This window comes from Lepidochelys olivacea, assembly GCF_965140295.1.
Source record: "Lepidochelys olivacea isolate rLepOli2 genome assembly, chromosome: 25".
NCBI classification, from domain to species: domain Eukaryota; kingdom Metazoa; phylum Chordata; order Testudines; family Cheloniidae; genus Lepidochelys; species Lepidochelys olivacea.
Window position 1 is genome coordinate 7,250,641 of NC_140435.1, and position 14,040 is coordinate 7,264,680.

Sequence of the window (14,040 nt, forward strand, 5' to 3'; positions counted from 1 at the left end):
TGAAATCCAACACAAACCACCATGGAGTTCAGTGGTAATAACAGTGCTTCTGTCGAATGGCGTCTGGAGATCCTGAAGTGACAGCAGTCCCATGCCAGGGGTCTGCCTTGCGGGCTCAGAAGGGGTGGGATTTCTCACCACGGGAGGCATCCTGCTCCAGGCAAGCAGCCCTGGGCTGGCACTGGGCACATGGGCACTGAGCAAGGCTTCTTCTGTAACTCAGGGGGCCTGTGATACATCCCATGGCAGCTTCCTGAGTGACACCTGCTGTCTGGGGTCCCTCCCCTGAGCTCCCGGCAACATGGGTTTTCTCTTCCAGGCAGCGAGTCCGTCTCGGGAGGCATCCGTTGCAAAGCGTGACCATGTCTCCCTTCCCCATCCCACAGGTGCAGGAGCTCCAGAGCCCACCTCGGGCCAGCCAGGTGGTGAAGGACTGCGTGAAAGCCTGTCTTAACTCCACCTACGAGTACATCTTCAACAACTGCCACGAGCTGTATAGCCGCGAGTACCAGACCGACCCGGTACGTGGGGCGGGGCAGGGCGGGGGGGAGCGCCCCAGCTGGCCGCCCTCCCCGCCATGTGATAGGCAGGGCCTTTAGGCGCGGCGGGTGTTGCACTTTCAGCACTTCCGGACCAGAGGTTTTGGTGAGCCTTTGCCCGGAGCAGAGCTTGTCAGCTGCTGGGTAGCAAGAATCTCAGCTCCTAGTTCCCAGTTGTGGGAGCTTTCCTCGTAGCTGTCCGCACTTCCCGTAACCAGCTCCCCTTCCCAGCCGGCTGCCTCCTGCTGGACCAGGCTCCGCCGGCTGGCTGTTGGGTGGGGATTGGGCCCAGAGGAGCTGCAGCCTTCCTTTACTCGGTGGAGCCGTTTAAGGATAAGGCGAGGCACGGGACAGGAGGCAGGAGTCTCCGGGAGTGCCTGTTGGCCAGCTGGGATCTCCTCTCCCAGAAAAGCCGCGCATTGTAGAACGGGGCCCGAGTCTCCAGGTTTCCCATGTGGGGCTGGAGGGAGGACTCTGAAACGTGTGCAGAGATGCTCCCTATCGGGAGCCTGGCCCTAGACTGGACCCCAGCCTGGTTCTGTGCCTGTGTCAGAGCAGCCCTCTCCTGGTCCCCAGAGGATGGGCTGGAAAGGAGCTAGCAGGTCACAGCCATCCCTGATTTCCAAGCCAAAGGAAAATCTCAGCATCTGGAAGCCAAACTGAGGTTGTGCCCCATGGGACAGCAATCCCTGCATTCCCACATGCGATTAACCAGAGACTTTCCTTCCCTTGTCTTTGGGCTTTTCCCAGACAAAGAAAGGCGAGGTCCCCCCCGAGGAGCAGGGGCCCAGCATCAAGAACCTGGATTTCTGGTCCAAACTTATCACGCTGATTGTCTCGATTATTGAAGAGGATAAGAACTCCTATACGCCCTGCCTGAACCAGTGAGTACCGGCCTGGGAATGGTCACACCAGCCCTGCCTCCACCAGGGAGTGTCAGTAAAACTGAGATCTGAGCTGGTTCGCAGACCCTGTGCTGGGAGCATCAACGTATGAGACACCGGGATTCTGCCCTAGCCTGAGGAGAGACCTCCGTAGGAGACTTCCCTCCTTGCACCTCCATGGGCAGCTCTGGCCTTGTCCCTTGCTTGGGATTCCTGTCACCTGCCCCTCTCCTGCCTGTTTGGAGCTGAATGGAGAAGCATGGAGCCTCCTGGGAAAAGCCCTGGGTGGCCCATGTGTGTGCCACCATTCCTGGGTCTGCACTGTGCCTTGGAGGCACCAGGGAGACCGTCCCTCTCTGTCGGAAGCAGTTGGTTTGGGGATTCATCCATTTTTCCTCCCTTCCTGCCAGGTTCCCCCAGGAGCTGAACGTGGGTAAGATCAGCGCCGAGGTGATGTGGAACCTCTTTGCTCAGGACATGAAATATGCAATGGAAGGTGAGTCTCTCCTGGGCTGAATTTTGTCACTCCTCTGCCTCCTGCTGGGAGGTGACGGGGGAATCAACCTCCGTTTCACCGAACCAAAGCCATGGCGACCCCCAACTCCACCACGGTACCTGTGCTGCAGGTCCGTGCAGCCGCAGCTGTGGGATGGGACGCAGCGCGTTCCCCTGCTCTCTGAGCTAACCGAGAGTCTCTGCTAACAGCACAGTCCCATGATGCCACTCCGGACACACCCAGCAAAGGGCAGCACTGCACGTACCCACTCAGCTAACGCACGACAAGACCCACCAGGGAAAGGGGCATTGGGAAGAAGCAGCATCCACCATGAGGCTGGCTGCGGGGCGGGGGTGGAGAATAGTCCCATCCTCTTCCCGGGGGAGATGCAGCCGTATTTCCCTCTCTGCTCTAGTTGCAACAATTTCAGTTTGGAAAATAGTAACATTAACCCACTGCTCAGGGTGGGCCAAGCCCCCGTCCCCGCTCCTCTCCTGCATGGAGACCTGTGCATCTGGAAAGCTCCAGGGCAGACAGTCACCAGCTAGCTAAGGTGCCTTCGCCTTCAGGGATTCCAAGTCATCGAGTCCAACCTCCTGCACAGCCTTCCCCAGGGATTCCTGCAGTGGAGCGGGCTGTTCTGCCCTCTTCCATCCTGTGATCCTACCAAACCTACGGCTGAACGTTCAGCTTTCAGAAAGACACCCAGGCTCAATTTAAAGACCCTGAGAACTGCTGATGGTAGCTAGGGAAGCTGCTCCTTCCTGTTAAGGATTTGCCCCTTGTTTCCAGTCAGTGTTTTCCTAGCCTCATCCTCCAGCCATCGGGCTTCGTTAGGCTCAGGCCTTTATCCACTAGCTGAAAGGGCCCCAGTGGTCAGATCTCTTTCCCCAGTTAGGTGCTTAGCCCACCTCCTCGCTCCTACCATCCATTGACTTCAGTGGAAATAATTTGGCAGATCTCGGCCTTATAGACCATGATCATAAGAACAGCAAAGCTGCCAGACTGGGACAGACCATGGCCATCTTGTCCAGTATCCTGTCTCTGACAGTGGCCTGTACCAGAGCTTTGTGGGGAGTGTACAGAGCAGGAATGATCCAGCAGAGTTGGAATGATCCACCCCTGTCTTGCTCTCTCTGCTTCTGGCAGTCAGAGGTTTGGGGTCACCCCGAGCATGGGGTTGCGTCCCTGACCGTCTTGGCTGGTGGCCATTGATGAGCTATCCTCCAGAAACTTACCCAGTTCTGTTTTGAGCCCAGTCATACTTTTGGCCTTCACAACATCCCCTGGCAATGAGTTCCACAGATTAATCATGCACTGTGTGAAAAGGTACCTCCTCCTGCTTGTCTGAAAGCCGCTGCCTACTAATGTCCTCAGGTGACCCCTGGTTTTTGTATTGTGGGAAAGGTAAACAACACTTCCCTACTCACTTTCTCTGTACCGTTCATGATTTCGTAGCCCTCTGTCATATCCCCCCCAACCCCTGCCAAGCCTCTCTTCTCTAAACTGCACAGTTCTCACCCTTTTAGTGGCCTCTTCCCCTTCCCCCGATGCGCCAAGCAGGTGGTGAGCCCCTCCCATCTCTCTCTGGGCCCTGACGCCCCAGCCCCGCTTACAGGCTGTCGGCAGCTGTTCTATCCCCTCCAGGAGCACAGCACTAGGTCGAACTCCATCCTGGAAAGGAACCGTGGTGGCCAGAGTGAGTCTGTGGCTCCCTGCCAGCCTGCTGGCCAATGGCCGCTCTCCGCTGTGCCCAGGCTAGAAGCCTATGGGGCGGGGGGACCTCCAGCCTGGGAGTGCCCCCCCCGGGTCCCTAGCTTGGCCCCCGCTGCACTAAGCCCCCTGACCTCCCTCCCTGCGGGCACCTAGCCTGGCTTGCACCTCTCGGGATGGGTCCCGGGGAGCTTAGCCTGAGCCAGGGCTTTGGGATTCATCCCGAGTGGGGTGAGCAAGGGAGAGATCCCCCCACCCATGGCCTCCCTCTCTCCTCGCCCGCAGAGCACGACAAGCATCGCCTGTGTAAAAGTGCTGACTACATGAACCTGCACTTCAAAGTGAAATGGCTTTATAACGAGTACGTGACTGAGCTCCCTGCCTTCAAGAGCCGCGTCCCCGAATACCCCGCGTAAGTCCTGGTGCTGCGGCCGGCCGGCCGGCTAGCGGGGGGGTCTGGGCCTCACAGGGGCAGGTCAGGGGCCGGGGACTCCTGAATGGCCCCTTTTAGTTAAAAGCAGGAGGCAGATTCCAAGGAGCCAGGCACACGCCCCACTCACAGCCGGTGCCCTGCACGCTCGCAGGGGTGTAAGATAGAACATTGGTTGCAACAGTGTCTGCCGTGTGTCCCCAGGCGCTGGCAGTGCGGTGCCATCGGGGACTGGTTCTCTGCTGCCCAGCCCCTCCCGCGGCCCTTTACGCTCGGATCTACTGCATTTCCACACGCACAGGTGTAAACGCCAGCCCAGGGTGCCAGGCAGGGCGCCTCAGCACTCCTGGGGGAGAGGCAGGTGCATTTAACCCCTCAGCTGCTGGATTGAGGCATTGGGCAAGGCACACATCTAGGGTGACCATACATCCCATTTTGGCTGGGGCAGTCCCTCTTTTAAGCCCATCTTGACTTTTTTGGCAAAAACGGGCATTTGTCCCATTTGTTCTTGCCAGCTGCAAATGGGACAAAGGCCCACTTTTGCCAAAAAAGTGGGGCACACACTCCTTTGGGGGGTTACAACTACACCAGCCCTGCGGGGGGGGCGGGGCAGGGCTCCAGTGAGCAGCAATGCCAGCCGCACAGTGGGGAGGCAGGGTGCGGTGAGCAGAGATGCCAGCCCCATGTGGGAGGGGCAGCAGGGCTCGGGCAAGGAGCGACGCCAGCCCCGTGCGTGGAGCAGTTTGGGCTCGGATGAGAGCCCTGCGTGTAGGGAGGCAGGGCTCAGGCCAGCAACTCATGTGTGGGGGGGGAAGAGAGGGCACAGTCCAGCCCCATGTGCGGAGTGGGGGAGGTGGGGCAGGGTTTGGGCAAGTGGCTCGGGCCAGCCCCATGTGGTGCCCTCTTTTCCCTTTGGGGAATATGGTCACCCCACACACGTCTAACACTGGGCGTTCTCTCCCATTGCAGTCAGAGGATGGGGAGAGGAAGGAGGGAGGAGAGGGGAGGAGCAGGATCTTACCACCCTTTGCCTCTTGCATACCGAGCTCCTCCTCCTCCCTCCTGTTCCTCACCCCTCCATTTGCTCCCTCCCCTTCCCTTCCTCCCCACTAAGGGCCCGGCTGCGCTCGGAGCTGGAGCCGGAGTGTCCCGCTCGAGGCGACACGCCTGCACTCCATGGATCACAGGTGCAGTGGGAAGGGCTGGCCCCCCAGACACTCGTCTGGCATCGCCTTGTGCCTGGCAGGTCCAAAGCAGGCCGGTTTCTGGGCTGCTGCCGCGTGTTCCCGGAGCTCTTTCAGCCTTTCCGACTCTGCTCCGGGTGTTACCCAGCAGGCTCCCTCCCGTCAGCGGGAAATGCAGGGGCCCGAGGGATCGATTGCTCTGGATCAGTAATTAAATCCAGCGGCAGCATCGATTCTCCTGCCTGCTCTGGTGGGTTTCAGATCTACAGCTCAGACGGGAGGGGAGCTGCGAGCCGAGACAGAAAACCAACACCCACCTCCTCTGGGATCTTCCACTTTGGCACCCAGTCTCGGCTGGGCTCTGAACGAGGCTCTCTTAGTTATCCGCTTAATAAGGCTCCACCGGAGGGTGCTCGGGGGGACAGTCAGGGAACTGTCATGCTTCAGTTGATTTCCCAGTGGGTCAGTGCGAAGCTAGTATTTCACTCCAGCAGCTAAAGGCTTGATGCCCTCAGCACGTAGGTTCGTTAGTGCTCCAGGGGCCTGGGAGACAGACAAAACTCCACACATCCCTGTGGGACAAGGTGCCCGTTCAGTTCACCGGGCCAGGACTTGTCCTTCCCTAGGCGACCATGGCACTGAGTGGCCAGCCCGGCTTCTGTCTGTTTCCCACTGACGGGGCTTGCGGACAGGGGTTAAAAGTGTCTTCCAAGCCCTGGTGCCTGTTCCACTGGGGTGGGGGAGCGCCTGGCCCCAGAAGCTGCCTCCCGAGGGAGCTGGGGCTCCCCCTCCGTAACAGAGCTGAGGTGTGTCTCAGTGCGCTCTGGGAAGGGACCGAGGCCAGGCGCCAAGTGTGCTTCAGGAGATGGATTCTGATTTCTGATTTGGACCCCGTGCAAGGAGTACCAGGCAGCTCCTTCCACCTGCTCAGGCCCAGGCAGGGGTCTGTGGACAGAGCGGGGTGAGCAGGTCCAGGTTCGAATGCGGGAGGCCGGATTGTCAGAGGTGCTGAACCCCTGCAGCTTCTCTTGGGGATGCTGAGCACCCCCGGAGACTGAGAGAATGGTCCCTCCTGCTCTGAGATCAGGGTGACGGGACATGGGTCGGATTCTCCTCTCATTGTCCCCGGTGTAAATCGGGAGCAGCTCCCAGAGACGCCACTGGGCGCAATTGTCCTTTTGCTCTCGTGAGCACAGTCCCACTGGCCTGCAGTGCAGCTGTCCCGCATTATCCAGGGAGTGCAGACCTGGGCTCAGTGGGATCATGGGTGGAAGAGGAGAAGCCAGCCCGATGGATTGGAAGCCAGTGGAGTAAATGCCAGATCCGCCCCTGGATAACAGAGGGCAGACGCTGGCTGGGAATCCCTCTTCTCCCCTCTGCCGTGTGGTCTGTGCGGACCAGATAAGGAGGGCAGCCTGCCCAGGGACTGCATAGCGCATCAAACCGACCTATTTCCCTTCTCTCTTGTGAGCTTGTTGGAGCGTTATTCCAAACAGCGGGGACGTGAGACCCTCTCCCGCTGCCCCATCTCCCCGTCTCTTTCTCTTCCAGCTGGTTTGAGCCTTTCGTTATCCAGTGGCTGGATGAAAATGAGGAGGTGTCCCGGGATTTCCTGCATGGAGCGCTGGAGAGGGACAAGAAGGACGGGGTATGGTATAGAGCCAAAAAGTGACCTGGACGGAAGTCTGCCACCCGGGGGTGGGCTCGAGTCTAGCCCAGGTGCTGAGTCTTCATTCTAGGAGCCAGTTCTCCCCTCCCGCGGGTGTAGCACACTGGGGTTTCCCTCGGAGTGAGTGAGCAGAGCGTCCAGCCCTCCAATTGTAGCCATCTGTCAGGACAGCCCTGTCAGGGTTTTGCATACAGCCCTGAGATCTGTACCTAGCGCTCCACCTCCCTGTGGGAACGAGATGGGGCCTTAGAAACAGCCATATTCACCCACCGGTACCAGAGAACCTCTGCCCCAGGGGGTGGGAAACCAGCCAACCTGTCCAACCTACCCCCTCCAGTGACAGCTGGAGAGGGAAAACTTCAAGAGAGCTGACCCAGGCCATCCCCAAAAACAGGAGTCGGATCCAGGCCATGCGTGGTTAGAGACCAGTTAATCCCCGTCCCCGGTTGTTTTTCATTTTTGCTGCCAATGCACTTCTGGGTCCCGCCGGCCGGCTGGACATGCTGTAGGAGAGGCTCTCTCCGGGTTATTTCTGATCCTCCATCTTGAATCAGGCAGCAGCAGGCACATGGCCAGCAAGCCTGGTAGCGTGAGCATGCAGGGCCAGGCTGTTCGGAGGAAGCCAAGCTTGGCAGCCGGATTTATGAAGAGAGAAGCCTTGATCTGAACAGGGAACTGGGAATAAGGACCCCTGGGTTCTATTTCCAACTTCACTCCTGACACCTCTGTGATGTTGGGCCAGTCACAGCCCCGCTCTCTGCCTCAGTTTCCCCATCTATACAATGGGATACTCACCTGCCTTTGCAAAATGCTTTGAGATGCTCAGAAGAAGGCAGGACATAAAGTCAGTTCAGCAGCTGTCTCTGTGACATATCACCCAGACCCGAGGCTCTAGCTCTGAGCCCAGAAAATAACCCGTTCTTTCCTATGCTCTGCTCCCCCTCTGTCTCCTGCTCCAGTTCCAGCAAACCTCTGAGCACGCTCTCTTCTCCTGCTCCGTGGTGGACGTCTTCTCCCAGCTGAACCAGAGCTTTGAGATCATCAAGAAGCTGGAGTGCCCCGACCCGCAGATCGTCGGGCACTACATGCGGAGGTTTGCCAAGGTAAGGAGCCCGGTGGGGCCAGGCGACGTGCTGGGTCCAACCTTGTGTTTACACTGCTGTGACCCCCACCCCGGAATGGCAATGGTCCCAGCTTAAACAGCGGAAGACCTCAGCTGGAGCAGCATCTGCACCCATTCAATCGTCCAGGCTGCAACATGCTGCACAGTTAGAGATGGCACTAACCGGGACGTGCACCCGGGACTGCAGTGCCCCGATGGTGGAGAAGGCGTGGGACCGGGCCATATTGTAACTAACGGGGATTCTTTGTTGAGGCTGCTGGACCCAGGCAAACCCTGCGGTTACCCCAGGCTCGCTAGCTCCTGGATTAATTAAACGCTGCAGGCTTGAGTCTCCTGTGACTCACAATGGGTAAGTCAGGGTCACTCCACTGACTTCCACGGGGCGGCACCATGGAAGGGAGCTGAGCCCTGCGCCGCCGGCCCCATGTCAGCACATCGCCTCTCCCCGGCAGCAACAAACAGCTGTGGAAGGGGCTCCTGTCCCGGGGCCCTGCCATGTGCCGTGTGCCAGCCATGGAAACCTGCAGCACTAGTGCTGGGGAGGAACGGCAGCGCTGGGAAGTGCCTCCCGCCCACACGTATCTCCAGCGCTCCTCCTGGGCAGTGTGGGCGCAGGGAACGGGATTTTATAGGGTTAATTCAGGTCTTGTATAACAAAAAGTTGTGGGGGGCCAAAAGTGGGAATGGGGGGGTGGCAGCATCCCCATTGAAATGCCCCCCATCCCGACAGTCACACCTGTGCATAGCACTGACGCACAACGGGGGCCTTTTTGTTTCCTGGAGTTCAATCTGCAGCTTCGTAGGCCCAAAGCAATCCCCGGGCACTTTATTTCAGACCAAACCTGGATTTCACAGTCTCGTTCCTTTCCTTTTCTCTTGCCTTGCCTTCCTTTGCCCCCTCCGGCTCTCCCGGCTCGCTCTGCTCCGCCCCCGGCCTGGCCTGGCCATTCCTGCCTGCAGACCATCAGCAACGTGCTGCTGCAATACGCCGAAATCATCTCCAAGGATTTCGCTTTGTACTGCTCCAAGGAGAAGGAGAAAGTGGTGACGTATCCCCTCCTCCTGCCTTGCTCTCTTGCTTTCCGATTGGCGGGGCCACTCTCTGTCGCAGTGTCTCCATGCCACCGATGCCACCAGATCCCCCCTGGAAGCAATTAGCGCCAGTCTCCTCTGTACCCTTCCTCTTCTCCTCTCTGTTCTCTGTTGGTTGCCTTGAAAGGCCCCGTCTCTGCTATTTGCAAGCTGCTCTTGGGTCTTATGTGACTCTGGGGCACCCGTTCCCAGGAGTGATTCTGCCAGGCTGGATCCAAACCCCTGGGACACTTTGGATGCACATGGGGTTCTGAACGTGGCAGCCTGTCTCTACCGTGGGCAGAACCAAAGCCCATCCTATCCAAACCCCGCCAGAGTCTGGGGAGCTCTAGATCCGCACCCAGGTCCCAGCTGTGTGGGTACACAGGACACACTGATGCGTGCTTACACACCCATCCAACCCCCACACAAGCAGGTGTGTCACACCCTCATTCCCATGCACTGGCGTACAAAGGCGTCACGAGGCAGCCCTGTTCCTCACTCATGAGACACGCTCCCTTTAATCCCGCAAAGAGGTCTCTAGATATGGGAGGGCCCATTTCTCCTGCTGAAGCTGGTGTAAAGCAGGAGTCCTTGCCCCAGTGTCCATTGAGTTCAGTGATGTAAAGCTAGGGTAAATGAGAGGAGAGTCATACCCGGAGTCACTCCACGGACTCGGATGGAACTGGCAGACCTGCCACCAGCTCAGAGCAGGCTTTGGGGGTTTAAAGGCACCGCTGTCAGGCCAGCTGGGTGGCAGATAGATCCCACCTGCATACTCGGGCCAACAGGCCAAATTCACCCTGTGGCGTAACTCCATTGGCTTCGCTAGAGTTCAGCACGGGGTGGATTTGGCTCAGTGTCTAAAATGCCAGGCTGTCAGCCAGCCGAATGGGTGGAGCAGTGACGCTGACCCACACCCAGGACCCTGCCCCCCGGCCAGCAAGCCCCTGGAGTTTCCATGCAGGGCCAGAGAGCTGGTAAATCCAGGCCTGGGTGCCTTGCTATCATGACCGGGGAGCACCGGCCTCTCCTGTGTGTGTCACACCCACGCCACAAGGCGAGCCTGGGCAGCTGGGGATGTGGAGTTTGGGGGCTCCTGTGAATGGAGACGGAGCTGCTGGCTCAGGCCGGAGCCCCTCCCCTCCTCCCTCACATCGAGTCACGTGGCCTGAGAAACCTCTTCTGGAAAACGCTCCCACGCTGACCGCTCCACCTCCCCTGCCCTCCCGCCACCCTGTACTCACACCCCGGGTCAGGATTCCCGAGCCTTCCCGCCCACCAGCTCTGGGAATTGGGAGATCTCCATCTGCCCCCTGCTCTGCGGCTGACTCTCCAGCTCTTGCTCTGAAGTTTGGAGGCCTTCTGCTGGGCCCCTAAATCCTGCAGCAAGGTCTCCAGGTGCTGAGCACCCCAACCCCCAGTGAAATCAATGAGCACTGAGAGGGCTCAGTGTCTCTGGCATATGGCCACTTAGCCAGGTGACTAATGTGGCTATAGATCCCTCAATGGGGGCAGCTGAGCCGTGACCTCTCTGCCCCGCATCTCTAATGTGAGCTAAGGAGATGGGGGAGGTCCCCACCCACCTGGGCTGCAAAATCCCCCAGGCTCAGGAATGCAGCCCCTGGCCCAAGGTTTCATAGTTAACAATAGCACAAGTGTTGGCTGGTGGGGGGCGGGGTGATGAATGCTCCAGGGCTTCAGCCAGGCTCTAACTACTAGAGACCCAGAGATCAGATGTGGGGCAGCCTACCCCACCATGCCTGCTGGCCAGGCCAGTGACAGCGACAGGACCCAGCGAGCTGGGCCTTGGGTCTGAGCCGGTCTGGCTGTTGCTGCGTTCCCCACTGCTGTGATCGCAGCCAGTAGGGTGTGAGCGTCCTGCACTAACCGCCTCTCCCTCTGGTCCCCCTCTAGCCCTGTATCCTGATGAACAACATCCAGCAGCTCCGTGTCCAGCTGGAGAAGATGTTTGAAGCCATGGGGGGGAAGGAGGTTTGTACCGGGGTGCCCCACTCGCTCCTGCAGCTGGACCCCTGTACGGGGTGTGCCCCGACGTTTCCAGACGCTGGCCCCATAGTGAGGCTCTGCAGTGGTACGTCCCAGTCTGGTGGGATCTCCCACCCCCAGCGGGGTGCCGCTGGCCCCCAGGGCACGGCACTGCATTGGCCCCTGTCTCCTGGCCCCTGGGCAGCAGTGCCGTCTTGCGGTGCTGTGAGAGACCCAGCGACCCGTGGCCAGCTTCTGTCCCCGTCCGGCTTTCAGGCCAGCTTCCACCCAAGACAGACTCGGCCCTTGCTTCTCAGGGCATTCTGGGAGTATTCTGGGGACCACGGGCCCCAGAGTGTCCAGCGCTGCCCGCAGAGGGGCAGCATCTGTTAACCAGGCGCGTCCCCCTGCAGCTGGACGCCGAGGCCAGCGACACCCTGACGGAGCTGCAGGCAAAACTCAACAGCGGCTTGGATGAGCTCAGCGGAGTTTTTGCCACCAGGTGCGCTGGGGAGAGGGCGGGGGGAGGGGTATCAATCGTCGGGTGCAAAGCACAGGGTCAGGCTCTGCTCCTGTTTGGAAGGAGGCTCCTTGTATGGTGATTCTGGGGATGAGCCCCGAGGGTCACGGTCGGGTTTGGGGCTGCAGGAGTTGGGGGGAGCCTGCAGGGATGGGGGTCCCAGGAACCAGTGTGCTGGGATGGGGGTCCCAGGAACCAGTGTGCAGGGATGGAGGGGCCCCAGTAACCAGTGTGTGCTGGGATGGGGTTCCTAGGAACTAGTGTTCCAGGGTGGGGGGTCCCTGGAGCCTGAAGGGCTGGGAGAGTCCTGGGCACCAGAGTGGGCAGGGATGAGGGGGTCCCCAGAGGCTGCAGGGATGGGGGGGCCCAGGAACTAGTGTGTGCTGGGATGGGGGGGCCCAGGAACTAGTGTGCAGGGATGGGGGGCCCCCAGTAACCAGTGTGTGCTGGGATGGGGGGTCCCAGGAACTAGTGTACAGGGATGGGGGGCCCCCAGTAACCAGTTTGTGCTGGGATGGGGGGTCCCAGGAACTAGTGTGCAGGGATGGGGGGCCCCCAGTAACCAGTTTGTGCTGGGATGGGGGGTCCCAGGAACTAGTGTGCAGGGCTCGGGGTCCCTGGAGCTGGCAGGGCTGTGGGGAGGGCGGATTCCCCAAAACCAGTGGAGCAGGGTGTTCCTGGGCCATGGGGAAGGGCTCCCTGCCCTGCTCACGGAGCTGCCTGCCCCCTGTGGCACCCAGTTTCCAGCCTCACATCGAGGAGTGCGTGAAGCAGATGGGCGACATCCTGAGCCAGGTGAAGGGCACCGGGAATGTCCCCGCCAGCGCCTGCAGCAGCGTCGCTCAGGACGCCGACAACGTCCTTCAGCCCATCATGGACCTTCTGGACAGCAAGTGAGTGCAGGGGACTTGGGGGGCACTGCGGGGAGGGGCACTGGGGGCTCCGCAGGGGGGCTGGGGCTGGGAAGGGCATGTGGGGTGGGGGAATGAGGAGGGCACAGTGGGGGAGCGGGGCTGAGGAGGGCACTGAGGGGGGCAGGGCACTGCAGGGGAGGGGGCCCTGCGGGGGAAGGTCCTGTGCCCTGTGATCAGCGGGGTGCCTAGGCCGCTGTGCCCAGAGGCCTGCGCAGGGTAAGGCGTGGCGCTCAGTGGGCAGTGTCCAGCGCTCCGTGGCTTCCCCCGGCCCAGGGGTGCTCTGCTGGGCCCAGCGGTGGCTCTCGTGAGCGACAGGATCCCTCCCTGCACCCCGAGCCCTGTGCCCACCCAGTCCCTGCTGTCCCCAGGGCACAGCCTCTCTCTGCCCCGGGCATGTCCTCCCTGCTTTGCCCCGGTCGCCTCCCCCCTGTGCCCCGAGGTGAGCCCTCTGCCCCCGTGGGGCGCTCTGCGGCCAGCCGCGGGCCGCGTGTTCCTTTAATCCCCATGACCTCAGCCTGGCAAAAGGCCGAGCCCGTGTCGGGTGCTGCTTTTGCTCCCTGGGTTACACAGAGCCCTGTGACGACTATCACTGCCCAGAGGATGGGGACACCGGGGTTCGGGTGGCTGGGGTGGGCCCTCGGCCGCCAGGGGAGGGAAGGAGCTGCCAGTGCAGAGCACAGGAGTCAGACATGGCCGGCTGCTGGCAGGGGGGAGCAGGGCCCGGAGCACCAGGACCAGCCCATGCAGGCTGAGGGTGTTGGAGTATGGGGGGGGCTCCTATGGGAGAGTCCTGGAGAGCATGGGGGGGTACATTTTGTGTGTATGTTTGTAGGGACATTGTGTGAGTGTGTAGTGATGTGTAGGGGCTGTGTGTCTGTGTGTGTGAGTGTAGGGACTCTGTGTGTGTGGGGGGCTCTGTATGGGGGGTGGGTGGCATGCCCAGAACCCAAGTCCATCCTCTCCCTCCCCGCCTCTGTTCCCAGCCTGGCTCTCTTTGCCAAGATCTGCGAGAAGACGGTGCTGAAGCGTGTGTTGAAGGAGCTCTGGAAGCTGGTGATGAACACCATGGAGAAGACCATCGTCCTCCCGCCGCTCACCGACCAGACGGTGAGCCCCCGGGGGCGGGAGTCAGGACATGGTGGGCAGGGAGGGAGGGACACGTGGGGACCCTCCCCTGGGCTCTGGGCTCTCCATGGCGGAAGCTCAGCTGGAAGCGGTCTGCTCTGGAGCCCTGGCACCGCGTGAGCCTGGGCATCGAGCACTTAGCGGGGCGGAGCTTCATCCAGAGCGTGCTTGAGCTCTCTAGCTCCAGAGCTCAATCAGGGAATGAGGGGCTCAGCTCCCCCCTGCCCTGCCCAGGACGTTTCCAGATCACTCTGGTGTGGGGGGGGGAACTCCCCCAGCGTTTACATTCCCCGAACAACGCCTGGGAGTAAGGGTCTGGCTGGAGAAGCGTGTCTCCACCTCACCCCTCTGCCCCGGCCCAGCGTGCCCAGCGAGGGCACGGA

General features: G+C 60.4%; 1 protein-coding gene across 2 annotated transcripts in view; it reads left to right on the forward strand.

Moving 5' to 3' along the window:
* Positions 1–14,040, forward strand: part of LOC311512974 (protein unc-13 homolog A) — a 125,475-nt gene that overhangs the window by 84,279 nt on the left and 27,156 nt on the right. For both annotated transcript variants that reach the window (XM_084614480.1, XM_084614479.1), the window contains 11 exons: positions 387–521; positions 1,290–1,423; positions 1,834–1,919; positions 3,918–4,044; positions 6,798–6,894; positions 7,875–8,018; positions 8,999–9,082; positions 11,027–11,104; positions 11,512–11,600; positions 12,359–12,511; positions 13,516–13,639. In XM_084614480.1, the coding sequence (XP_084470606.1) occupies positions 387–521; positions 1,290–1,423; positions 1,834–1,919; positions 3,918–4,044; positions 6,798–6,894; positions 7,875–8,018; positions 8,999–9,082; positions 11,027–11,104; positions 11,512–11,600; positions 12,359–12,511; positions 13,516–13,639 (1,251 nt within the window). The remainder of the gene's footprint in view (positions 1–386; positions 522–1,289; positions 1,424–1,833; positions 1,920–3,917; positions 4,045–6,797; positions 6,895–7,874; positions 8,019–8,998; positions 9,083–11,026; positions 11,105–11,511; positions 11,601–12,358; positions 12,512–13,515; positions 13,640–14,040) is intronic.